The following is a 27,904-nucleotide window of genomic DNA, read 5'->3' on the forward strand; positions in this document are numbered from 1 at the left end:
AAGAAAGGTATCGAAGCTCCAGGGAAACATTAGCTATGAAATTCATTAACAATTGGACTTTATCCTATTTATCCTACAAATGTCCTTGTTACCTACAATATAATCAGTGCCTTGCATTATATATTTCGAAGGGTAACAGATGTAGTAATACAACACAACCTAATGCTACAGCCCTACACCTCTCTACGTGTCATGTATATACAGTAAAATAACCCTTTGAAAAATGAGTCTCAAGATGCATAGCTGAGATTAAATCCCATGACCTCTACAAAATAAGACCAGATTCTGTAGTGTATTGAAGATTTTTTTTTGTTTTTTTTTAATGGTGTGTGTAGGATTAAGGAGATTAAATGTCGCCATCCCTCTTTTTCATGCTGAAGTATGTTTGAGACCGTACTGTGTGGGTGGTAAGCCCTGCGCTTATCTAGGTCCACAGAGGAAGAAGAACTGGGCCGGATGATGTTCCAGTGACCTGACTATAACATTGCTTGATTTGGTTACCTGATTGTAAATAGGTATTCCTTGTACAGAGGGCAGAGGATGTATCCTTGTGAAAGTGTTAGCGGAAAAAGCCAGGATAGTTGTGATTTGCTTTAGGCTGGATAAAAGGGATAATCAGCCTTGGGTATGTGCTTGTTACATTCTCCCGGGAATGCTTGTGTCAGGAGAAAGTGACTTACAAAGATAAAGAAATGAAATCTCTCTGAGGTCCTGGAGGACTACAACACTCCTGTGCTCTGGAAGAAATGGTCCTCATTATTAAATTGCTCCTACTTTCAAGTCTGTGGCCAGGAGCTGTCCTCAACGGGTTCCATCCGCAAATACAGAAAGACCATCATCATCCTCAGCACCATCTTCACGAAAAAGATGAGATTCACCCAGTGCCCATGAGAGATAGCCGGAAGAATACAAGGTAAGAAGATCAATCTTTCCTCTATTTCTATATTATTAAATGTAACATGTTAAAATGAGCATTATGTATCGAGGGATTGATACAGAAATTTTAATTTCTCAAATGTCATTGTCTGAAGGTTACCAAGAGTTTAGCAATGAAAATATCCTTTAGTCTGTAGTAAGTATTGACAGAGTTGTTGCCAAACATTAAAAGGATTGTACAAAATTAGAAAAACATATATGCTTTCTAACAAAAACCTCTCCACATCTGTTCATGTGTTGTTTCTGATATTGCAGCTCAGCTCCAATGAAGTGAATTTGGCTGAGTTGCAATACCACGCACAACCTGAGGACAAGTGTGGCACTGTTTTTGGAAGAAAGAAGCAATGTTTCTCTAATCCTGCAGGACCACTTTAACTTGAAATGTCTCCTGATAGACCATCAATAGCTGATGGGTATGGGTCTGACTCCCGGGACCCCCGCCAATCAGCTGTTTTGAAGGGGGTGCAGCGCTCGTACAAGCGTGGCTTCCCCTTCATTTCGACTTGCTCACTGTGAATCTTCGACACGCATTTAGCGGCGATTCACAGTATTACAACATTCTTCGTTAACTTCAATGGGAGAAAAGGCTGCAATACCTATGAATCGCAGCTAAATGCGTGTCGGAGTGAGCAAGTACAAATGAAGGGGAAGCAGCGCACGTATGAGTGCTGCACCCCTTCAAAACAGCTGATCGGCGGGGTGTCCCGGGAGTCGGACCACGACCCATCAGCTATTGATGGCCTATCCTGAGGATAACCCCCATTAAAATTATCATTATTTTATAATATTATATTAAAACGTATTACTGCTATAAATACAGTTTCCTAATATATTCTTTAAAAGAGCTTAAATGCGCTATAATGTTCCCATAGCCATTATATGGTTGTCTACAGATATACATTGGTTAACATCAGACCAGTGACTAGTGTCAACCTCACAAGTTCCCTATTGAATTTTCCCTATTGTATGGCTGGCCATACACATGAGATAGCCATACACATGTCGGCCATGGCTTTTGTTATTACTGGAACCATGATGGATATGAAAGATCCGTTTTGCAACGGATCTAAATGGATCTAATTGGATCTCTTTGATTTATAATTGATGCATATAATGGGACATGTAATGCAGTTTGAACAGAGACTGAAAGCGACAAACAGGGCTGATAACTGGTGTGTGAATGGGGCTTCTATGACAACATTTGTTACAGTGAAAAAGCATAGTGGATTTTTTTTAACAAAATAATAAAGTCCCCCCCCCCCCACACACCCACCCAGGATCGATTTTGACATTTTGGGGGGCACAGTCCAATAATAAAAATGCAAAAAGGTAAAAAAATAATAATAACAATGAAAAAAAAAATAGAATTAAAATATTTCTGCTCCAAAAATAATCACCAATGCCAACTATATCCGTAGGAATAGCACAGATGTAATTATCTTAAATACAACATGTCACGTATCAAACTTTACAGCACATGATGGTGAATGCAAATATTAGGGCTAAGGCTCTGTTCACATATGCGTTGGGGTCCCGTTCTGACGTTCCGTCGTAGCTTTCCGTCAGAACAGGATCCTGAACGGAAACAAACTGACACAGACGGTTTGCGTTTCCATCACCATTGATTTCAATGGTGACGGATCCGGTGCCCATGGTTTCCGTTTGTCTCTGTTGTGCACCGGACCCGTTGTTTTGCCGGAAGCGAACGGCAGAATAGTAAAAGACCATTTCACTTACATAAAAATAGCTTACTTCTCAGTGTTATCAGTGCTGATCTATCTGTCCTCATGACAACACTTCCTGTTTTAAAATTTGTTGGTTAAGCCCAGTCAGAGATATTGCTAGTGATGTCAAGTGATGTATTGAGTTTCTTGAGAGACATCTATGTTCTCCTCCTTCTAAGCATGCAGTCTTTACTTTCATTCACTGAATTAGGCCCTATGCACACAACCATAGTGGTGTGCACAGCTGTGATTTGCGGCTCGGACGGCCGCGGAGTGTCACCCGCGAGCTGCCCGCAAATCGCGGACCATGCACATGGCTGCGTGCATTAATTTCTATGAACCTGGACCGCAAAACACAGCCGTAATAAGACATGTCCGTTCTTTTTGCGGTCCAGGCTCGTTGTGTGCATGGGCCCATTGAAATGAATTGCGGCAGCAAAAACACGTTCGTGTGCGTGGGGCCTTAGGCAGAGTGAGCATGATTTAAGCTTAGGGTATGTGCACACGTAGTGACCAAAAACGTCTGAAAATCCAGAGCTGTTTTCAAGGGAAAACAGACCCTGCTTTTCAGACGGTTTTTGACCTAAACTCGCATATTTCACTGCGTTTTTTGCGCCGTTTTCGCGGCGTTTTTTACGTCCGTTTTTGGAGCTGTTTTCATTGGAGTCTATGAGAAAATAGCTCCAAAAACGTCCAAAGAAGTGTCCTGCACTTCTTTTGACGAGGCTGTATTTTTACGCGTCGTCGTTTGACAGCTGTCAAACGACGATGCGTAAATAACAGGTCGTCTGCACAGTACGTCGGTAAACCCATTCAAATGAATGGGCAGATGATTGCCGACGTATTGTAGCCCTATTTTCAGACGTAAAACGAGGCATAATACGCCTCGTTTACGTCTGAAAATAGGTCGTGTGAACCCAGCCTTATACACGACCTTCTGATCACTTGGCTGCTGTCCCATGATCATGAAACAGGGTAATTCCTTGTTAATATTGATAGGGCTCGTTTGGAAAGGCGGCTTGTATCACATAGCACCTATCTACTCATCACAGCTTTAGGGTATGTTCACACGAGGGCGTCCGTTACAGCTGAAATTACGGGGATGTTTCAGCCTGAAAACATCCACGTAATTTCAGCCGTAACGGCATGTGCAGGCGCTTGAACGCCGCGTCCATTACGGCCGTAATTAGCGCTGCTATTCATTGGAGTCAATGAATAACGGCTCCAATTACGACCAAAGAAGTGACAGGTCACTTCTTTGACGCGGGCGTCTATTTACGCGCCGTCATTTGACAGCGGCGCGTAAATTTACACCTCGAGTGAACAGACAAACGTCTGCCCATTGCTTTCAATGGGCAGATGTTTGTCAGCGCTATTGAGGCGCTATTTTCAGACGTAATTCGGGGCAAAAACGCCCGAATTACGTCCGTAAATAGGCCGTGTGAACATACCCTTAGTCTACATACATCGTCGGATCATGGCCCCTATGTGTCACTCTATACTGTGTGTAGCAGCGGTAGTGACAAGCTGACACAAAACTCTCATTTAGGTCCATATAAAAATTGTAATTAATGTTATTGCACTATAGTCTATGAGGGTTATAAAATATAAAGGGCAGCACCAATCATACAGGAATATTATTCTACTCATTCATTCGTGTCTTAGCTTGCACTTCTATATTAGCGAGTTTACAGATTTAACCAGACTAATGACTAGATGGGCGTGAAAACAAAATTTCTTTGCCAGAAATGTGCTTAGACCATTTGTTGCTTTCCTCCCGTCAATCCTATTTGTATGTCACACGAAGAGCATTACTCAGTAGGCAAAAACATTACAAAAAATGGAATATAAAATCTGAAATCCATCTGGAGGCATGAGAGTGATATTCAAGAGTGAAAGTTATTTAGTAAAACCTATTTATCATTGTTTACTATAATATGATGTTTACTATACTGTTGATGTTAACCCCTTGCTGCCGCAGCCATTTTTTGTTTTTTCCTCCCCAAATTCCAAAAGCCATAACTTTTTTATTCTTCTGTCGACACAGCCGTATGAGGGCTTGTTTTTCGTGGGACAAGTTGTCGTTTTTACAGCACTATTTATTTACCATATAATGTACTGAAAAATTCTTTGTAAGGTGGAATAGAAATAAAAATAGCAATTCCTCTATTATTTTTTGATTTTCGTGTTTACAGTGTACGTCGTGTTAACTTTATTCGGCTGGTCAATGTGATTACGGAGATACCAAATTTATATAATTTTTTATGATTTACTACTGTTACGAAAAAAACGATTTGTTAAAAAAATTTGTTTTGTGTTGCCTTGTTCTAAGACCCATGACTTTTTTTCATTTTTCCATCGATGGAGCTGTGTGAGTGGTTAAACGTACGGAAATAGAGTTATCTGTAAGGCCTGATTTACACGAGCGTGTGTGTTTTGCGCGCGCAAAAAACGCTGCGTTTTGCGTGCGCAAAACGCACTTGACAGCTCCGTGTGTCATCCGTGTATGATGCGCGGCTGCGTGATTTTCGCGCAGCCGCCATCATAGAGATGAGGCTAGTCGATGTCAGTCACTGTCCATGGTGCTGAAAGAGTTAACTGATCGGCAGTAACTCTTTCAGCACCCTCGACAGTGCATTCCGATCACCATATCGAGTAACCTGTTTAAAAAAAAAGAGGTTCATACTTACCGAGAACTTCCCGGCCGTTGCCTTGGTGACGCGTCCTTGGTGACGCGTCCTTGGTGACGCGCCTCTCTTGGCATCTGGCCCCACCTCCCTGGATGACGCTGCAGTCCATGTGACTGCTGCAGCCTGTGCTTGGCTTGTGATTGGCTGCAGCTGTCACTTGGACTGAATTGTCATCCCGGGAGGTCAGACTGGAGGAAGAAGGCGGGAGTTATCGGTAAGTCAGAATTTTTTTTTTTTTACACGTTCACGTATATTGGAATCGGAAGTCACTGTCCAGGGTGCTGAACCAGTTTAACTCTTTCAGCACCCTGCACAGTGACTGTCTCCTGCCGGGTTCGGTCAAAACGAGTTCGGCCGAACCCGGTAAAGTTCGTTTCGCTCATGTCTAAGACACTCCGTTCGGATGTTTGTAAACAGAAAAGCACGTGGTGCTTTTCTGTTTACATTCAGTTTGACAGCTCTTGCGCAAATCACGCAGTTCGCACGGAAGTGCTTCCGTGCGACCTTCGGGGTTTTCACGCACCCATTGACTTCAATGGTTGCGTGATGCGCGAAAAACGCACGATTATAGAACATGTCGTGAGTTTTACGCAACGCACTCGCGCTGCGCAAAATTCACGCATCGTCTGCACTGCCCCATAGAGTAATATAGGTGCGTACGACACGCGTGAAAAGCACGCGCATCGCACGCGCGTATATTACGCTCGTGTAAATGAGGCTTAATATCCAGCTGACACCTGCAGCACTTGCAGGATTGGGTGGGACCTCAGAGCCCAAATAAATAATATTACTTTAGTTTGAAGCTTCGTTATGTTTTCAGTTTTGGAAAGGTTCACCCCTAGGGCACGTTCAGACGTGGCGGAATTGCTATTAAATTCCGCTGCGGACAGTCCGCAGTGGAAATCCGTAGCAGCCTTTTTTTCCATTGGTTTCTATACCTTTTCAGACGTTGTGTGCACAGTCTGTTGCGGAGAAGCAGCGGAAATTCACTGCGGATTTCAGCCTTTGCACTGCAAAGGCTGAAATCTGCGGCAAGTCCGCTGTGATATCTGCTACGTCTGAATTACCTGTCAAATAGGCAAATTTTCCTTGCAATATGCGAATTTGCGGCAAAATCTGCAGCAGAAAAATTCTTCCACGTCTGAACATGACCTTAAGGCTTTGGCGACAAGGCGACTTTGGCTACGACACAGATCACAATGCGGTTGATATGCGACCAGCAAGTTTGAGCTTCTGCAACATCACAAACCTGCTGGACTTCTGGCGACTGTGGTGTTGTGGTCGCAGCAACTTGTGGGTTAAAAAGCCACCACATTGATTTTTATTACCACGATGATTTTCATTTCCGCGGCGATCTTGGGCTGTGCAACCTGTGTCGCGGCCAAAGTCACCATGTAGCCCTAGCCTTAGTATCTTACATTTTCTTCAGCTACAATAGAAGCCGTCGACAGGCGCATACAGAAGACACATCCCAGACAGATGGTGCTGGGACGACTTGCGGACTTTCAGAAAATAATTCACAGTGAATATGTTATTAACCTACAATTTCCCTGTCTCAGAACAGATGTCCCCTCCTCTACAAAGCTATTTGTCCGTGTTTTCTAACAAAGAAGATTTTGAAGCATTAACCAAAAGTACACGGGAGAGATTAATCTACGGGGCCATTTACTCAATAAACAGGAGACTGTTTTCACCAATAAAAATTCATCCGTCTCTTTACTAATATTTTTAGTGATGACAAATTGACTAATTACATCAGTTTTCGGCCTCATGTACACAGCAGGGCTGTTATTTTATACTATGTACTTCTTATGGGAAAAATAATTGTGTCATTTTCCATTCGATGTCGTACTACAGAGATATTCATTTCTTCTAGGGGAGAATACCTCCGTAATACAGTACTGTACAGATGCACCATACGGAGGAACATGGAGTGCCTACAACTAGTACTGGTGCTAGATGTCTATAGGAACCCTTATATGCCTCTATACCACTTAGAGGTTGTACGGAGCTGTAAGGTCAGGATCACACACACAGTTTTGATGCAGGTTTTGGTGCATTTTTTGGAGCCAAAACCAGAAGTGGATCCAGAAGGAAAGAAAGGTTTAAAGAAAAGACTGGCGCATCACATTTCTTTTGTGTCCATTCGTGTGTTTAGCTAAAAAAAAACTGTGGCAAAAACTGCACCAAATTCTTATTTGTGATCCTGACCTAAGATTTTGCCAACACATGCATAGCGTGCAAAACACCTACTTTCTCCCTGATGACATTTTGCAAGAGTTGCAAGTGTGATATCTCATGAAAGCTTTAACCCCTTGACGACAGAACAATTTTTTTACGTTTCCCTCTGTGCATCCCGACGCTCATAACTTTTTTATTTTTAGTACGACGTAGTTGTATGAGACTTTGTTTTTTGTGGGACGAGTTGTACTTTATGTAGGTACTTTTTTTTAGTGCAAAACAACAGGAAATATGTTCAGACAGCCCTGGGGTCTTTCAATGGACCCTGGGCTGTCTGGCCATACAAGTTATGGGCTTTAATCGCATCACAGGGATTTTCTGTCACGCGATCAAAGGACAGAACCCCCCCCTCCTCTTATTTACTTTGAATGCCGCGATCAGCTTTGATTGCAGCATTCAAGGGGTTAACGGTGGAGAGAAGATGTTTCTCTTCTCTCCGCCGTTAGAGCGGGGCTGTGACTGTGTATTATAGCCGTTGCCCCGCTCCCGATTCGCGCGGACACTGGCTGTCACACAGGACGAGAATGCTCGTCCTAATGCGGGAAGAACCCGCCGTGCAATCTCGTCCTGTGTCGGCAACCAGTTAAGGGCAGGATCACACATACAGTTTTAATGCAGTTTTTGCCTCAGTTGTCTCAGTTGGATTCACACAAAGCGTTTTGCTGCATTTTTTATGGTGTTTTTAATGGCATTTTTGTGAGCATTTTGTGGTGCTTTTTTTTAGTGCGGACAAATGTTACATTAAAGTCTATAGTAAAATATCAAATGCATAAACCAAATTAAATACTATGAAATAACTTAACTACATAAATGAAATACTATTAATTACTAATTACTCTGTAATTGAATTCTGCAGTAAAATGAAGAGAATTGACAGCACTAAAGTCCGTCAGGTCAAATCTGAACAGCTTTTACGCATAGATGACCATGATTTTGCCATGAGACCTGGATTTGGAGGTAAGACAAGCTTGAGAGCAATTGGATTTATTGTGTATGTCGAATGGCGAAATGCAAAGGGAAAGAAGTGATATAACAATGAAACAATGTGGACATTGTATAAAAGTGGAGCAGTCACTCATAGCAACTAATCACTACTTACACCTTGTAACCTGCCCTGGAAAAATAATAGCTGAAACCTGATTGGTTGCTGTGTGAAACTGCTTTATTTCTCACTAGCACTGGTTTTAATTAATCTCTCCCAATGTTTTCTATTCCAAGTCATCATCATCATCATAATAATGATTGCCGCTGTACTGATTACTGAGCACTTGTTTTTCCACCAGACTTCACACGGAAATTTTTTTTTTTTCATAAGGTTCAGCCATTCCTGTCGGTATTGATGTGCAGGTAGAAAGTATAGACAGCATTTCAGAGGTTGATATGGTAAGTAACACATTACAGATATCTGCTTGTTTAAAACTAAGTGGACACTAAGTTTTCAAACAACTTATGCTAATCTAAGTGTATGTGCACACACACTAATTACGTCCGTAATTGACGGACGTATTTCGGCCGCAAGTCCCGGACCGAACACAGTGCAAGGAGCCGGGCTCCTAGCATCATACTTATGTACGATGCTAGAAGTCCCTGCCTCGCTGCAGGACAACTGTCCCGTACTGTAAACATGATTACACTACGGGACAGTTGTCCTGCAGCGAGGCAGGGACTCCTAGTATCGTACATAAGTATGATGCTAGGAGCCCGGCTCCTTGCACTGTGTTCGGTCCGGGACTTGCGGGCGAAATACGTCCGTCCATTACGGACGTAATTAGTGTGTGTGCACATACCCTAATAGTATACCTTATATATATCAACTTTGTCAACTTTTACTTACTGTTAAAATGTATTTGTTTTATCCTTGCAAATTCTGTGTGAAGTTACTGCCACTAGGTGTCTCCCTTCCTGTAGACTGCTGTCCACCCCCTGTTGTCAAGTAAAATCCATCCCTCGTTTCGACTGCAGAAGGTGGGGTTGTGTCACTTCACTGACAACTATACAAGTCTATGGAGAGGGGAGGAGCAGGAGGAGGGAACAAAGAGAGAGTGGACTCAGGAAAACACACTGCATTTAAAGTCTATTTAAACCTTTCAAAGGCAAATTTGTTTTACTTTTTGATACACATCAGCTCTGTATTCTCTATACAGAGCAACTGTATCTAGCGTTAAATTCTGCTCCTGAAAGGTCCACAGGACTGACGAGTTCAGTGACAGCGGGTCCTGTGCGTCTCTGACACGCAGGATCCACATGTTATCGATCACATCTAAGTTCATAACTTAGATGGAATCGATTACAGGTGGATCCTGCGTGTCAGAGACATGCAGGACCCGCTGACACTGAACCCGTCAGGTCCGCAGGACTGACGGATTCAGGTCACAGCAAACGATACAGCTGCTCTGTATAGGGAATACAGAGCAGCTGTATCTCAAAAAGTAAAATTACGTTTTAATAAAAACGATTTAGAAAGTTGCACTAATCACACTGACTAACCTTTTTGTTAAAAAATTGCCCTTCAAAGGTGTACATAGCGTTTAAGTCTATCGAGGGGGGAGGGTTATGCAGAAGGAAGAAGCAGTAGCACAGTGAGAAAGACAGACATGCTGGTAAGATTTTTATGCTACCCCAGTGCTGAATTCTCAGATACACTGCTCAGTACTGCTGTATAATCTCCTCCATGCTGCTGCAGCTTCTTTAAAGTCTTTCTTTAAAGCAGAGGTCCTCATGGGCACTTTCAAATATGGCAGGCGATATTGAGCCACACTGAATCATAAAAGGGAAAAAGTCTATTAAATATATAACCAAGTGATATGGTTCTTACCCTAGTGTTCAATGCTATTGAATTTTTTTTGTCACTGGTACCAAGTTCTTGTGTTGCTTTGACCTCCCAGGTCTCACTAATGCAAAATGGTTTATAGAGTAGCCACCAGGTGGGGAGCCACATACAGGGGGCCTGAGAGCAACATGTGGCTCCTGAGTCAATGGGTAGGGAACACTGCTTTAAAGAGGCTCTGTCACAACATTATAAGTGAACTGGCTCCTACATAAGGAGATGGGCGCTATAATGTAGGGGACAGTAATGGTTTTAATTTAAAAAAACAATCTATTTTTACCACTTTATTAGCGTTTTTAGATTTATGCTAATGACTTGCTTAATGCCCAAGTGGGCATATTTTTACTTTATACCAAGTGGGCGTTGTACAGGGGAATGTATGACGGAGACCAATCAGCGTCATTCACTCCTCTCCATTCATTTACTCAGCGCATAGGGATCCTGCTAGATCCTTATGTGCTGTCTTATACTAACACATTAACAATACTGGAGTGTTTAGACAGTGAATAGACATTCCACGGAATGACTATTCACAATCTGCACTTCGTTACTGTTTTTGTGGTAGTTACAGCAGAGGACGCGTAATCTCGCAAGATTACGCGGTAAATGACAGGTTACAACGAGATCACGCTTCCTCTGCTGTAACTACCACAGAAACAGTAACGAAGTGCAGAGATTCTGAATAGACATCCCATGGAATGTCTATTCACTGTCTAAACACTTCAGTATTGTTAATGTGTAAGTATAAGACAGCACATAAGGATCTAACAGGATCCCTATGCGCAGTGTAAATGAATGGAGAGGAGTGCATGATGCTGATTGGTCAGCGTCATACACTCCCCTGTACAACGCCCAGTTGGTCTAAAGTAAAAATACGCCCACTTGGGCATTAAGCAACTCATTAGGATAAATCTAAAACCGCTAATAAAGTGGTAAAAATAGATTGTTTTTTTTAAATAAAAAGCACTGCTGTCACCTACATTATTGCGCCCATCTCCTTATATAGGAGATAGGCCACTTATAATGTGGTGACAGAGCCTCTTTAAAGTGTACCTCCAGAGTTGCTCCTGACAGAAGTTTGTTTGTTAAAGTGAGTCACCAAAAATTGACCTATAAAAGCAGCAGCCCAGTAATATAGTGCAGCCTCACCTGAATATAACTCTGTTTTCATTCTTCAGCTGAGCGGCTCCGTTGCAGTGATAATAACTTTATTTTGCATATGCAAATTAGCTTTTTGGAACAACGAGGGCATCACCGTTGCTCCAAACTCATCTACCTTCTATCCCCAGTCCGTCCGTCCGTCCCTCCCTTCCCTCTTCGCACGCAGGAGAATACAGGGCCAGGCGTAATCACGTCTTCTACACTGCCTGGCCCTGTCAAAAAACCTGTAAAAAAAAAGAAGTTCCTACTTACCGAGAACTACCTGCTTCTTCCTCCAGTCCGGCCTCCCGGGATGACGTTTCAGTGCAAGTGACGGCTGCAGCCAATCACAGGCTGCAGCGGTCACATGGACTGCAGCGTCATCCAGGGAGGTCGGGCTGGATGTTGAAAGAGGGACGCGTCACCAAGACAACGGCCGGGTAAGTATGAATTTCTTTTACTTTTACTGGGGAAAGGGATGTCCCTTCTCTCTATCCTGCACTTATAGAGAGAAGGGAAGTACTTTCACCTCAATACGCAACGGCTAGTCCGCATCAATTTAATGCCCATTTTAGGCAAAGCCGCAACAGAATCTGTAACGCAGATTCTGTGCGTCATTGATGCGGACAGTGTATGCAGAACTCCGCCACGTCTGGTCATGCCCGAATGGTAACTTTTGGGGTTTGGTTGAAGTACCTGTTGTTTTGAGTTATGACGGCAAAAATAACGCTGCATTCTGCTCTATTCTTGCTGTCAAAAGTGACGGAAATCCATATGGATTGTCATAGTGCAAATGAGAACATTAGACATAGCCATTTCTGGGAAAGTTGGATTACAATTTGGATGTTTGTCAATGCAATTCCCATGGGGGGCTATCAACCAGCTTTCCCAGACTCCTAGATGGAAGTCTCCTTAGCTATGTAGTGATGTAGAATATGTAGAATTACATACATACAGTATATGTATGATTGCATGATATATGATTAGTAATATCTACTTAATTTTTTTTGTTGGCTGTCAAGGATTTTACAATGACCTTATACCTCAGACATTACTGGAAAGACGAGAGACTTTCCTTCCAGAGTACTAACAACAGGAGCATGACATTTGATGGAAGACTAATAAAAAAAATTTGGGTGCCAGATGTATTCTTTGTCCATTCCAAGCGGTCGTTTATACATGATACAACAATGGAAAACATCATGCTCCGTGTATATCCGGATGGAAACGTCTTATTCAGCCTAAGGTGGGTAGACTGTAGTACGTAGAAATCTGTGGTAATTATCAAATATTTGCTGGGTGATCGTAATATTCTATATTTTCCTGAATTTGGGGAATTGTAAAGTTGGCCATGGATATTAGATAACTGGTGGCCAAATAATTTTACACCCTATCCCTGCATTAACTTATGCACCTTCTTATTAACATATTTCTACACATAACCTACAATGATGATAAACTCTATAAGCCCACTTGCCAGTTCAGATCAACCTATTTTAACCCTTTCACTGCCAAGGACGTACGTAATACTTAATAACGTTAAACGATTAACTAGAATATAAGGGCTACAGCTTAGATCTTGGTATCATATTAAACCCCAAAATCTGAGCTTTGAAAAATGAGAATTCTGTAAACTAAGGATCATAGCTCTGAGTGCAAAATTGGGGTTGCAGCACTCGTTTGAAGTCATGGAGCAGAATAAAAAGTGTTTTACTTCTGGTTCAGTTTCTGTGTAGAGGAGGGATGGGAGAGGGAGAACAATAAGAACAGAGTCTGCTACTGTCAGCTCTCCCCCATACAGCCTTCCAGTTATACATCAACTTTTGTTCATATTATAACATTTTACTTACCAATTAGAGAGGATTTCGGTATTTTTTTCCTTATTAAAGAAGAGAGAATATGAGTTGCACATCTGATCAGCCACTGCACATAACCTGCCCAGTTGTTGACTCTGTGACTTGGATGTTTATTGGCGTCTGGATTGTGAAGATTTTTGGCTCTTCAAATTTGATAATTTTGTGAAGATATTTGTATATTAACATAGGCATAAGTGGCAAATGTAAATTTTACACATCTTGAACTTGAGTTGTATGTCTTAAAGCTCTGCTATGGACTTTTAGCCGCAAACATAAATGTTTATGCATTTAAAAAAAAAACTTTACGCTGTTATGCAAAATTGCATGAAGATGCCCCTCAGTGTAAAGTGCAGGGTGTCAGTTTCAACAATGTGTTAGGTGTAGGGTGGCAGGGGTCCATCAAAACATCTATACTATTTCGATGCCGTGCACCCTCAAACGGTTCAATAACGTGAATACATGTATTTCGATACAAAGCTGTGTGGCCGCACAGCTTAGTATTGTAACACATGAATGTAGTCACTAGGATGATGTAATGCGACCGGCACCACACTAATGAGCGGCGGCACCACCTCTGAAGACAGAGAATATGGCAGGCGCAGAGCACAGAGCCTGGCATGTTCTCTCTCTTCAGTGCCGGCCGCATCACTTCATTCTGATGGCGCCGGCACAACAAGTGAGAATCCGCAATGAGGAGCGGGGCAATGGCTGTAATACTCAGCCGCAGCCCCGCTCTATAGGCAGAGATCAGACAAACCTTATCCCCTTAAATGCCACGATCGAAGCTGAGCAGGGGAACTCCCCTTTGATCGGGTCACAGGGAATCTCTGTGACGCGATTGATGGACATACCATATATGGTCAGACAGCCCAGGGATCATCCTGTTGTTAGGGCATACTGAGGTATGTCCTAACAACTGCCTGTGTACTATCAGTACGCAGGCTAATGTACTGGCATATAGATATACAACAGTATATTAAAGTTTAAAAATAAAAAAAGTTACAAATATTAATATAAAAATAATAAAATAAAAAAAATCGGTAAAAATACACAAATGCACATTTTTGAAAAAAAACCTTATTCAAATAAGTCCCAATACATAAAATAATATACATATTTAGTATCATAATAACCTGCACAACAAATGTACAGTGTAATTTATGATCTGTGTATGCTGTATAAAAAAAGAAAATAAAAACTGCTTTTTTCCCGCATTTCTGCCAAAATAAAAATGTATATAAAATAAACGATAATATAAATGTACCATAAAACACAGTCACATACAGCTGCGTCGGGGGGAAAAAATTACGTTTTGAGCGCAGGATGCAAAGAAGAGAAAAATATAAAATTGGCCATGTCTCTAAGGGGTTAACCCCAAAATTGCCATTATGTGATGGAAATAATGGGGTCACTTATTAATGTGAGGCATGAGGTGTTATGAATTTATTTTGAACCTCCATGTGCCTCACATTAATAGTAATTAACCCCATCATGTACCTCACACATTAACCCAATGCTGCCCATTATGAGGTACATTATGGTGTTAATTACTATTATTAATGTGAGGCACATTGAGGCTCCAATTTCATAACACTATGTACCTCACATCACTATGTACCTCACATCACAAAATGTAAGGATTTTTTTTGGTGTTTTTTTTATTTTTTATTATTGTTGGCAAAGTATCGTTTTGGTATCGAAAATCGCAATACTGCACGAAGTATCAGTATCGAAGTCCAAATTCTGGTATAGTGACAACCCAAGTTAGGTGTCTACTTTCAGAAATAAAATAGGCCTTTTTGTATAATATGTTTTTTTTATTTTAGAATTCGGCTTTATTTATATTTGTCAGATGTGTAACAATTGTCCCCAAACCCTTGGCTGTGAAAAGGCGAAAGGAACCCAATTCTGAAATTGTGTGCTGGACCATACAAGGATACATATTGTTTCTCTGCTAGAAATCCAGTGTTTACATAGAAATGTCTGTACTCATTGGTTGGAATGAATCAAGCTGTTATGTATTTCTACTTATCAAATGAGAATGGCAGAAAAATTAAAATTGGACATCTGGTGTATTTTCCTGTAAGGATATAGCGTTTAATATAATAAGCTGTCTTTGCCGGGGCTACACCAGCGTGAGATTATACAGGATTTTAATAGTAGAGTTTAACGATGTCCTGGGTAATCTGAGGATAATATATATGGTGGATGTGATGTGTATACACATATATGAGCACCAGATTCACTGTGATGGTATATATCAAATTGTAAAGTGAATAAAAAACAAAAACAAACAAAACTAAAATAATCACCTTTAGAATACCACATTTTTGAGAAATGATTTTGCTCAACCAGGAGTGTAGCTGGGGCTGGCAGGACAAGTGTCTCAGGTGCTGGGTGCCAGGGGAGCAAAGACAGATTATATGGAGCAAGAAGTCCCTGGGCTTCCACCAGCAGTCCTAGAGAATCTCCAACATCGTCCCTGTCCCAGCCGGTTCTTTCAATTAGACCCAGCATTTTCTAGTTTTGCCCCTGGCAGTCACTATTCATAAAGGTAGTCGTGTATACACTTCTTACTTCTAGGTTTCCCACCACTCAGGAAAACAGTGGACCAGTCTGTGATCCTGTCTAGCCAATCTAAGAGGTGGCAACACATGAGTTTAGCTCTCTTTTGAAGTCTAAGGGAGTCGCTGGTACAGCTCTCTCTAGAACCATCTCTTCAAAGACTTATGGAGAGGGCAACCTATATATATATATCTGCGATATGGGGTCAGGTTGGGTTCAAGTGCCAAAGGTGGGATGAGGGTCCACATAATTTTTTTTTAAACAGGAGCCTACAACAACATTAATCTAGCCCTGCAGGAGAGGCACCTTAACCAACTCTGCCTAAATCAGGGTACTTACATACAGGACAAGGGCAGCAAACTGAATATTTGCCCTAGATTAAGGAAATTCTAGCTATGCCTCTGTACGTATCTGTTCTAGAGCACCCATCATATTAAAGAATGTCTCTGGAAAAACCTATCATATATTTTCACTTTTGCCTATTAGCATTAGGCATCCATTTCATATCCATCACTCCTGGGGCTTTTTTAGAAAGTATCCTACGTAGTATCCTACGATGATGTGACTGAAAGAATTGCAGTATATGGATTTTCTGTAGCACAGGACAACAGGGACAGCGTATCAAACAATCATTTATGCCTGCCCTAGCTCCATGGACATGCTGTGTACAGAACTAGCCTGGGCACTATATAAATGTGATGCCCACTGCTATCACAATTTTTCTAATATACATTATGGCACTATGAGAAATTGTGTGGTTGTGCCAAATGTAATATTGACTTATGCCATGTCTTTGCACAATATATTAGTGTACATGTACGATAGCCCTGAGCTGGTGTAAGTATGCTTCGTTTACCATCAGCTGAACCAAATATATTATGTTGCATGCACCATTTTGATAAATCTGCACATAGGCACAGAGGTAAAAAGTACCGCTTAGGTCAATGTCGGACTGGTGTTTATTGGGTCCACCAGAGAGCATCCAGAGTGTCCAATCTCCAGTTATCCAGAACAAGTTCATATGTACAATAAATCGCATCATAAACGTTTCTATTTTACACACAGACCACATCACCAGTAAGGACGAACATGTACACACAGAGCATCATACATATGTATTACAACTGAGTATGTGTGGGATAGACATCGTGGTTGGTTTTATAGAAACGCGTCCCTGGACAACGAGTAAAGTTGCCCTCCCCTGACCCTTTAAAAGCCCACATAATGCCATCATATAGTGCATAATTAATATGTAGCAACTGAATAATACTCCCTTAAAGAGCTCACATAATACTGCCATACTGTAATGATGGGGGTAGGGAAACGGACAAGTGAGCCCTAATCTACCCACCACTCTGTCCCTGCCTACTTGCAACGACCCGCCCTAGGCGACGGGGTACAACTGGGCGGCGGTCCCTACGCTCAGTAAGTGCACGAGACAAACAGACAAGGGTACACAAAGCTAAGGGAAATGGGGCAGTTGCCCACGGCAACACCGTGAGCAACAAGAGTGGTGAACCAGCCGAGTCAAACCAGGAGTGAACGAGGTACCAAAACGCAGAGCAGGAGAGTAGTCAGTAAGCCAGGGTCAGTATGGAGCAGGATCAAATAGTAGAAGCTGTAGCTGGGCCAGGAAACCACACGAGAAGAATCACAAGCAAAGGAGGAACAGGAAAGGCAGGTATAAATAGACAGAGGGCGGGAGCTAGCTCCGTCTGGCCAGGCTGCGATAGGCTCTCCCACTCCTAAGCCTGCCATCCTGAGTGGTGGAAGATGGAGTCAGTCTCAGAGACATAGACTCAGGTGCAGACAGATTACCTATGGGCGTATACACAGAAGTTGTGCCTGGCAGATCCTTTACAGTACCCCCCCTTTTATGAGGGGCCACCGGACCCTTTCTAAGTGGACCTGGTTTATTGGGGAAACGAAGGTGGAACTTCCTGACCAATACCCCAGCGTGAACATCCCGGGCGGGTACCCAAGTCCTCTCCTCAGGCCCGTATCCTCTCCAATGGACCAGGTACTGGAGGGAGCCTTGGACCATCTTGCTGTCCACAATCTTGGCCACCTCGAATTCCACCCCCTCAGGGGTGAGAACGGGAACAGGAGGTTTCCTCGAGGGAGCCAAGGATGGGGAGCAGCGTTTAAGGAGGGAGGCATGAAACACGTCGTGTATTCGAAAAGATGGGGGCAACTCCAGTTGGAAGGAGACAGGATTGAGGACTTCAATTACCTTATACGGCCCAATAAACCGGGGAGCAAACTTCTTGGACGGGACCTTAAGGCGCAAGTTCCTAGACGATAACCACACCAGATCCCCGACCATAAACAAGGGGTTAGCAGAACGTCTTCTATCAGCCTGAGTTTTTTGTACGCTCTGGGACGCCTCTAGGTTCTTCTGAACCTGGGCCCAGACTGTGCACAGTTCCCGATGAACGACCTCTACCTCGGGATTGTTGGAACTACCAGGTGAAACGGAGGAGAACCGTGGATTAAACCCAAAATTACAGAAAAAGGGGGAGACCCCTGACGAGTTACTGACCCGGTTATTAAGGGAAAATTCGGCGAGGGGAATGAATGAGACCCAATCATATTGACAGTCAGAGATAAAACACCTTAAATATTGTTCTAGAGATTGATTAGTCCTCTCCGTTTGGCCATTAGTTTCAGGATGGAAGGCAGAGGAGGAGGACAGATCAATCTCCAACTTTTTACAGAAGGCTCTCCAAAACAATGAAATGCTGATATACAGAAAAAAATTGAGTCTCCAAGGCGCTGCTGCACGGGAAAGCAATAAGCAAACGGTGTGTCAAGTAAAGGTGATTTATTGGAAACAAGGCTACGCGTTTCAATGCCGCACCGGCATCTTCATCAGGCCATAAAAGAAATAAAACATCTGCACAGTTTAAATACACACTGACCAATTAAAAAACCCGCCAATATGACTGGGGTCAAAGTTCTCAGATGACGTCATGAATGAAAAGAAATGTAACAGTTCGCACGAGGCAATAGATAGTAAAACAGCAGTCAGGACCATGGACAGCAGTAATGTCAAACATACGCAACTGTATAGAAGGAAAGCATATAGCCGACAGGATAATAATGGTACATAGGGTATAAAAATGCGAAATTGCAGAAGGGATAATCAATGATAAAATGCAAATAATGCTGAAATAAGAATAATATAAGCCACATATAAAAGAAAAAAAGGATTCAGATATACAGTAAAAAGATAACTGTGCCGCAAACTGCTTACTCGGAATAGCTAACATCCAAATGGATGTTTAAAAACTAACATACAAATGGATGTTGGGAAAAGTGTACATAATGATGTAAAATGAAGATGTAGAATGGGTGAAATGAACAGAAGAGATAGCGCAATTGTCGGTAAAAGACGGGCATAGAAAACTGTAATGGGCATGATATACATAGATATACTATAAACTACCATTAAAAATGGTGTTACGATGAGATGTTATACAGTTATGAAATACAATTATGCGATTATGTACAATTACGGAATCCAATGATGTAGATGCATTACAAAACAAAATCAAAATCAAATGATAATAGACATAAAAAAACGGGGTAAAAGGGAACAAGTTGCATGAACACCAATATATAGAAAGATCATAGGGGGGCTGGGTAAAGGCAACATATATAGAGCCAAAATGTGAGGGAGTAATTGAAAAATCGGGTATCACGAAAATGAAGAGCAGGAAGGAAAACCACTAATGATCTTTATTTAATTGCGAAAAAAAGCCGCTACATAGAAATGACCTTAAATTATGAAGCAAACGAATTTAAAGGAATACATAAAAATAGGAAATGCAAAATACTCACAAATGTGAGGAAAAAACGGACCCAAACGAACGGGCAGAGAAATTAATGATGAATGGATGGACAAAATGTACTGTTAATAAATGATAATTAATCTAGGGAAGATTCAGTTAGATCATTTAGACCATATGGTTGTAGAGTCCTGAGTTTAAAGATCCAATAATTTTCGCGCTGCTTGAGTTTATTAAACCTATTTGCAGTGTTTGATGAGATTAGTTCGATGGGTGTGACCGTTATTTCATTAAAATGATTGTTATGAGTGGAGGCAAAGTGACGTGAAACACTATGTTTCATAAAACCAGAGGTGACATTAAACCTATGACTATTTATTCTGGTTCGCAGGCACTGAGTAGTGCGGCCTATATATTGCAAACGACAAGGGCATTCAAGCATATAAATAATATAAGAACTCCCACAATTAAGGAAATTATTAATTTTAAAAGATTCATCAGTCACTGTTGAAGTATATTTAGTGGCTCTATGAGTGATCACAGTACAGCACATACAACGTTGATGGCCACATTTGAAAGAGCCTAATAATTTAGGGAGTAAAGTGGAGCTAATAGTCGATGGATTGCTCAGTCTACTTGGGGCCAAAATATTTTTAAGAGATTTGGAACGTCTGAACGTGACTACGGGTTTGGTGGGCAATTCATTCTTAAGATAGGGATCACTAGTTAAAATGTGCCAATGCCTCTCTAGGATTTCCCTAATTTTCTTATTACCACTATTGAATGTGGTGATAAAATTATTACTAAAATTATGGGCAGTCTTTTTGACAGCCTTTTCCTCAATACAAGATGCTTGGGTTAGTAGGGCAGCTTTTCGTCTTGCTCCTTTGATGAGGTTGGTGGGAAAATTCTTCTGTTTAAACCTTTTTTCTAGAACATTACATTCCTTATTAAAATCAATGTTGGTAGTGCAATTTTTTCTAATCCTCCTAAACTGACCGAACGGGACATTCTTGATCCATGGCGGATAATGAGCACTATTAAAATTGAGGTAGCTATTGACGTCTACCGTTTTAAAATGGGTTTTCGTGTTGAATTTATTGGAGGCAATATCAAAAGAAATATTTAAATCAAGAAAATCAATGGACGTGGCTGAAAAAGTATGTGTGAAAGAAAGCCCATATGTGTTCTGATTAAGGAATTTGATAAAGGATATAGCTTCAGACTCGTTACCCATCCAAATGAAGAGAAGATCGTCAATATAGCGTTTATACCATAAAATATTATTTTTGAAGCGATGATCCTGGTGTATGTAATGATCTTCAAAATTACCCATATAGAGGTTGGCATAGGATGGTGCGAACCTGGAACCCATAGCACACCCCTTTATTTGGTTATAGAATTTTTTATCGAAGCTAAACGAATTATGATGGAGAATAAAATGAACGCATTTGGTAATAAAATCAATCTGAACAGAGGGCATGTTAGTTTTGGTGTTGAGAGCAGATTCAATGACATCAAGGCCTTTGGAGTGAGGGATATTACTGTATAAAGCAGTGACATCTGCAGTCAGAAAATTAATGGGATGCATAAGATTAGTTACATTCATGGCAAGAAGCTCTCTAATAACTTGCGTTGAATCCTTAAGATATGAAGAAAGGCCTGCCACTAAGGGTTGTAAATGTAGATCAACAAAATGGGAAAGGTTGCTAGTCAGGGACCCTATCCCAGAAATGATCGGGCGCCCAGGGGGATTGGTGATGGATTTATGTATCTTGGGAAGATGGTACATAAATGGTAGGCTAGGAAATGGCATATGGAGAAAGCCCTTTTCTTTTTTTGTAATGATGCCTTCCTGGAAGGCTGTTTCGATCAGATTAGCATATTTTAATGAATGGTCGTGTAAGGGGTTCGCTGTTAATGGAACATAGAAATTGGTATCTCCCAAAATTCTGTAGGTCTCACCCAAATATTGGTCTCTGTTCATAACTACAATGCCTCCTCCTTTGTCAGCTGAACGAATCGCGATATCCTCATTTTTTGCCAATGCTTTAAGGGAGTTTCTTTCCTGATATGTGAGATTATCAGATTTGTGTGCAGGTTTGCCAAGAGTTCTGAACTCATTCCCTACAAGAGTGGAAAACGTTTCTAAAAGGGAGCCCTGATGGTGCAGGGGATAAAAACAGGATTTAGGTTTGAGATTGGTGGTGATAACTGACGGAGCAGTATCATGTGTGGTGGATTCAGACGTCGGGACAGAAGTTACAGATGAGGGCACCATTTTTGAAAGCGAAAAGTGTCTGGTAAGAGTAAGTTTGCGAAGTTTGCAGATGTCACTGCTTTATACAGTAATATCCCTCACTCCAAAGGCCTTGATGTCATTGAATCTGCTCTCAACACCAAAACTAACATGCCCTCTGTTCAGATTGATTTTATTACCAAATGCGTTCATTTTATTCTCCATCATAATTCGTTTAGCTTCGATAAAAAATTCTATAACCAAATAAAGGGGTGTGCTATGGGTTCCAGGTTCGCACCATCCTATGCCAACCTCTATATGGGTAATTTTGAAGATCATTACATACACCAGGATCATCGCTTCAAAAATAATATTTTATGGTATAAACGCTATATTGACGATCTTCTCTTCATTTGGATGGGTAACGAGTCTGAAGCTATATCCTTTATCAAATTCCTTAATCAGAACACATATGGGCTTTCTTTCACACATACTTTTTCAGCCACGTCCATTGATTTTCTTGATTTAAATATTTCTTTTGATATTGCCTCCAATAAATTCAACACGAAAACCCATTTTAAAACGGTAGACGTCAATAGCTACCTCAATTTTAATAGTGCTCATTATCCGCCATGGATCAAGAATGTCCCGTTCGGTCAGTTTAGGAGGATTAGAAAAAATTGCACTACCAACATTGATTTTAATAAGGAATGTAATGTTCTAGAAAAAAGGTTTAAACAGAAGAATTTTCCCACCAACCTCATCAAAGGAGCAAGACGAAAAGCTGCCCTACTAACCCAAGCATCTTGTATTGAGGAAAAGGCTGTCAAAAAGACTGCCCATAATTTTAGTAATAATTTTATCACCACATTCAATAGTGGTAATAAGAAAATTAGGGAAATCCTAGAGAGGCATTGGCACATTTTAACTAGTGATCCCTATCTTAAGAATGAATTGCCCACCAAACCCGTAGTCACGTTCAGACGTTCCAAATCTCTTAAAAATATTTTGGCCCCAAGTAGACTGAGCAATCCATCGACTATTAGCTCCACTTTACTCCCTAAATTATTAGGCTCTTTCAAATGTGGCCATCAACGTTGTATGTGCTGTACTGTGATCACTCATAGAGCCACTAAATATACTTCAACAGTGACTGATGAATCTTTTAAAATTAATAATTTCCTTAATTGTGGGAGTTCTTATATTATTTATATGCTTGAATGCCCTTGTCGTTTGCAATATATAGGCCGCACTACTCAGTGCCTGCGAACCAGAATAAATAGTCATAGGTTTAATGTCACCTCTGGTTTTATGAAACATAGTGTTTCACGTCACTTTGCCTCCACTCATAACAATCATTTTAATGAAATAACGGTCACACCCATCGAACTAATCTCATCAAACACTGCAAATAGGTTTAATAAACTCAAGCAGCGCGAAAATTATTGGATCTTTAAACTCAGGACTCTACAACCATATGGTCTAAATGATCTAACTGAATCTTCCCTAGATTAATTATCATTTATTAACAGTACATTTTGTCCATCCATTCATCATTAATTTCTCTGCCCGTTCGTTTGGGTCCGTTTTTTCCTCACATTTGTGAGTATTTTGCATTTCCTATTTTTATGTATTCCTTTAAATTCGTTTGCTTCATAATTTAAGGTCATTTCTATGTAGCGGCTTTTTTTCGCAATTAAATAAAGATCATTAGTGGTTTTCCTTCCTGCTCTTCATTTTCGTGATACCCGATTTTTCAATTACTCCCTCACATTTTGGCTCTATATATGTTGCCTTTACCCAGCCCCCCTATGATCTTTCTATATATTGGTGTTCATGCAACTTGTTCCCTTTTACCCCGTTTTTTTATGTCTATTATCATTTGATTTTGATTTTGTTTTGTAATGCATCTACATCATTGGATTCCGTAATTGTACATAATCGCATAATTGTATTTCATAACTGTATAACATCTCATCGTAACACCATTTTTAATGGTAGTTTATAGTATATCTATGTATATCATGCCCATTACAGTTTTCTATGCCCGTCTTTTACCGACAATTGCGCTATCTCTTCTGTTCATTTCACCCATTCTACATCTTCATTTTACATCATTATGTACACTTTTCCCAACATCCATTTGTATGTTAGTTTTTAAACATCCATTTGGATGTTAGCTATTCCGAGTAAGCAGTTTGCGGCACAGTTATCTTTTTACTGTATATCTGAATCCTTTTTTTCTTTTATATGTGGCTTATATTATTCTTATTTCAGCATTATTTGCATTTTATCATTGATTATCCCTTCTGCAATTTCGCATTTTTATACCCTATGTACCATTATTATCCTGTCGGCTATATGCTTTCCTTCTATACAGTTGCGTATGTTTGACATTACTGCTGTCCATGGTCCTGACTGCTGTTTTACTATCTATTGCCTCGTGCGAACTGTTACATTTCTTTTCATTCATGACGTCATCTGAGAACTTTGACCCCAGTCATATTGGCGGGTTTTTTAATTGGTCAGTGTGTATTTAAACTGTGCAGATGTTTTATTTCTTTTATGGCCTGATGAAGATGCCGGTGCGGCATTGAAACGCGTAGCCTTGTTTCCAATAAATCACCTTTACTTGACACACCGTTTGCTTATTGCTTTCCCGTGCAGCAGCGCCTTGGAGACTCAATTTTTTTCTGTATATCAGCATTACTTTTGCGGTCTTCCTTGGATCACCGGCACCGAGTCCTGGCAGCAGCAGCAGCATTTCTCTCCATCGTTCGTTGTCCTTTGATTCTAGGTGAGCACCTATTTGGACTTCGGGATTTTGCTTCCTCTTACCTTTGGTAATCTACACTATGTGGCGCCGTGTTTTGTGTCTTTTTTCAAAACAATGAAACAAATTGTACCCCTCTGTCCGAAACAATATTGACAGGGACCCCATGGAGACGCAGGATGTGTTTGACAAACAAGGTAACTAACGTCTTGGCATTGGGTAGTTTCTTGAGGGGCACAAAGTGACACATCTTACTGAAGCGGTCTACTACAACCCACACCACCGACTTGCCTTGAGATGGAGGCAAATCGGAGATATGGGTCCAAGGTCTCTGGGGAATGGGCAAAGAACGTAGTAAGCCTGCTGGTCGGGACCTGGGAGTCTTGGACCTAGCACAAACCTCACAAGCGGCGACGTAGGCCTTAACGTCTTTAGGCAACCCAGGCCACCAATAGTTTCTGGCAATGAGGTGTTTGGTACCCAGGACACCTGGATGACCAGATAGTGCGGAGTCATGATTTTCCCTAAGTACCCTTAGCCGGAATTGCAGGGGAACAAACAGTTTGTCCTCAGGAAGGTTCCCGGGAGCTGAACCTTGATCAGCCGCAATTTCAGAGACTAAATCAGAATCAATAGAAGAAATGATAATACCAGGAGGCAAAATACAAGCAGGATCTTCCTCTGAAGGAGGGCTGGCCATGAAGCTACGCGACAGTGCATCGGCCTTAATATTTTTAGACCCAGCCCGATAGGTAACCAAAAAGTTGAATCTGGTAAAAAATAGCGCCCATCGAGCTTGTCTCGGGTTTAGCCTCCATGCAGATTCTAGGAAAACCAGATTCTTGTGGTCGGTAAGGACCGTTACCTGGTGCCTAGCCCCCTCCAGGAAGTGGCGCCACTCTTCAAATGCCCATTTAATGGCTAAGAGTTTGCGGTTGCCAATATCATAGTTACTCTCAGTGGGCGAAAACTTCCTGGAGAAGTAGGCACAGGGGCGGAGATGGGTGAGGGACCTGGTACCCTGGGACAAGACAGCCCCCACTCCCACCTCGGATGCGTCAACTTCCACGATAAATGGCTCCATTTGGTTGGGCTGAACCAGCACCGGGGCCGAGATAAAACACTTCTTAAGGACCTCAAAAGCCTGGACAGCCTCAGGAGGCCAGTGGAGGAGATCAGCACCTTTGCGAGTGAGGTCCGTAAGAGGCTTAGCGATGACCGAGAAGTTAGCAATAAATCTCCTGTAATAATTAGCGAACCCCAAGAAACACTGTAACGCCTTCATGGAGGCAGGTTGGACCCATTCCGCCACAGCCTGGACCTTGGCGGGGTCCATGCGGAATTCATGTGGAGTGAGGATTTGACCCAAAAATTGTATCTCCTGTACCCCAAACACACATTTTTCGGTTTTAGCAAACAGTTTGTTTTCCCGAAGGACCTGGAACACCTTCCTGACATGCTCAATGTGGGAGGACCAGTCCTTGGAAAACACCAGTATGTCATCAAGGTACACTACAAGAAATACCCCCAGGTAATCTCTTAAAATCTCATTTATGAAATTTTGGAAGACCGCAGGAGCATTACACAACCCAAAGGGCATGACGAGGTATTCGAAATGACCTTCGGGCGTGTTAAACGCAGTCTTCCACTCATCCCCCTCTTTGATGCGGATAAGGTTATACACCCCCCGTAGATCAAACTTAGAGAACCATTGGGCCCCCTGAACTTGATTAAAGAGATCAGGAATCAAAGGAAGGGGATACTGGTTCCTTACAGTGACCTTATTCAAGTTACGGTAGTCAATGCATGGCCTAAGACCACCATCCTTCTTCCCTACGAAGAAGAAGCCAACACCTACCGGAGAAGTAGAGGGGCGAATGTAACCCTTGGCAAGGCATTCCTGGATATACTCTCTCATGGCTTCACGTTCGGGACAAGAAAGATTAAATATCCTACCCTTATGGAGCTTAGCTCCTGGTACCAATTCGATAGCGCAATCGTATTCTCTATGAGGAGGTAACACTTCGGAGGCCTCCTTAGAGAAAACATCAGCGAAGTCCTGAACAAACTCAGGTAGCGTGTTCACCTCCTCAGGGGGAGAAATAGAATTAACAGAAAAACATGACGTCAAGCATTCATTACCCCATTTGGTAAGCTCCCCAGTATTCCAGTCAAACGTGGGATTATGCAACTGCAACCAGGGAAGGCCTAAAACCAAATCGGACGATAATCCCTGCATCAACAGTACAGAGCACTGCTCCAAATGCATGGAGCCAACAAGGAGTTCAAAAACAGGGGTATGCTGTGTAAAATAACCATTAGCAAGAGGAGTGGAGTCGATACCCACTACCGGGACAGGTTTAGGCAAATCAATCAAAGGCATGGCTAGAGACATAGCAAATTCCACAGACATGATATTAGCAGAAGACCCTGAATCCACGAAGGCACTGCCGGTAGCAGACCTACCACCAAAAGAGACCTGAAAGGGAAGCAAGATTTTATTACGTTTCATATTTACGGGAAATACCTGTGCGCCCAAGTGACCTCCCCGATGATCACTTAGGCGCGGAAGTTTTCCGACTGCTTATTCTTACGCCTAGGACAGGTGTTGACTTGATGCTTGTCATCCCCACAATAGAAGCAGAGACCATTCTTCCTGCGGAACTCTCTACGTTGTCGGGGGGACACGGAGGCCCCGAGTTGCATAGGTACCTCCGAGTCTTCCGTGGAAGAGCGAAGCAACAGGACCTCGGGAGGCATCATGGGGGAGTCAGAGGGGAAAACACAAAAACGTTCAAGTTGTTGTTCCCTGAGACGTCGGTCAAGTCGTACCGCTAAAGCCATAACCTGGTCAAGGGAGTCAGAAGAGGGATAGCTAACTAGCAGGTCTTTCATGGCGTTCGACAGACCCAACCTAAGCTGGCACCTTAAGGCAGGGTCATTCCACCGAGAAGCTACGCACCACTTCCTAAAGTCAGAACAATACTCCTCAACAGGTCTCTTACCCTGACGTATGGTCACCAGCTGACTCTCGGCAAAGGCAGTCCTGTCAGTCTCGTCATAAATGAGTCCGAGAGCAGAAAAGAAACGATCAACGGAGGAAAGTTCAGGGGCGTCAGGAG

General features: G+C 41.9%; 1 protein-coding gene across 1 annotated transcript in view; it reads left to right on the forward strand.

Moving 5' to 3' along the window:
- Window positions 1–430: 430 nt before the first annotated feature.
- The window catches only part of GABRR3 (gamma-aminobutyric acid type A receptor subunit rho3), a 48,958-nt gene continuing 21,484 nt past the window's right edge, over window positions 431–27,904 (forward strand). The window contains exons 1-4 of the mRNA XM_075854445.1: window positions 431–913; window positions 8,448–8,548; window positions 8,907–8,974; window positions 12,581–12,804. Coding sequence (XP_075710560.1) covers window positions 747–913; window positions 8,448–8,548; window positions 8,907–8,974; window positions 12,581–12,804 — 560 coding nt within the window. The 5' untranslated portion in view covers window positions 431–746. The remainder of the gene's footprint in view (window positions 914–8,447; window positions 8,549–8,906; window positions 8,975–12,580; window positions 12,805–27,904) is intronic.

This window comes from Rhinoderma darwinii, chromosome 2 (genome assembly GCF_050947455.1).
Source record: "Rhinoderma darwinii isolate aRhiDar2 chromosome 2, aRhiDar2.hap1, whole genome shotgun sequence".
Taxonomy (NCBI): domain Eukaryota; kingdom Metazoa; phylum Chordata; class Amphibia; order Anura; family Rhinodermatidae; genus Rhinoderma; species Rhinoderma darwinii.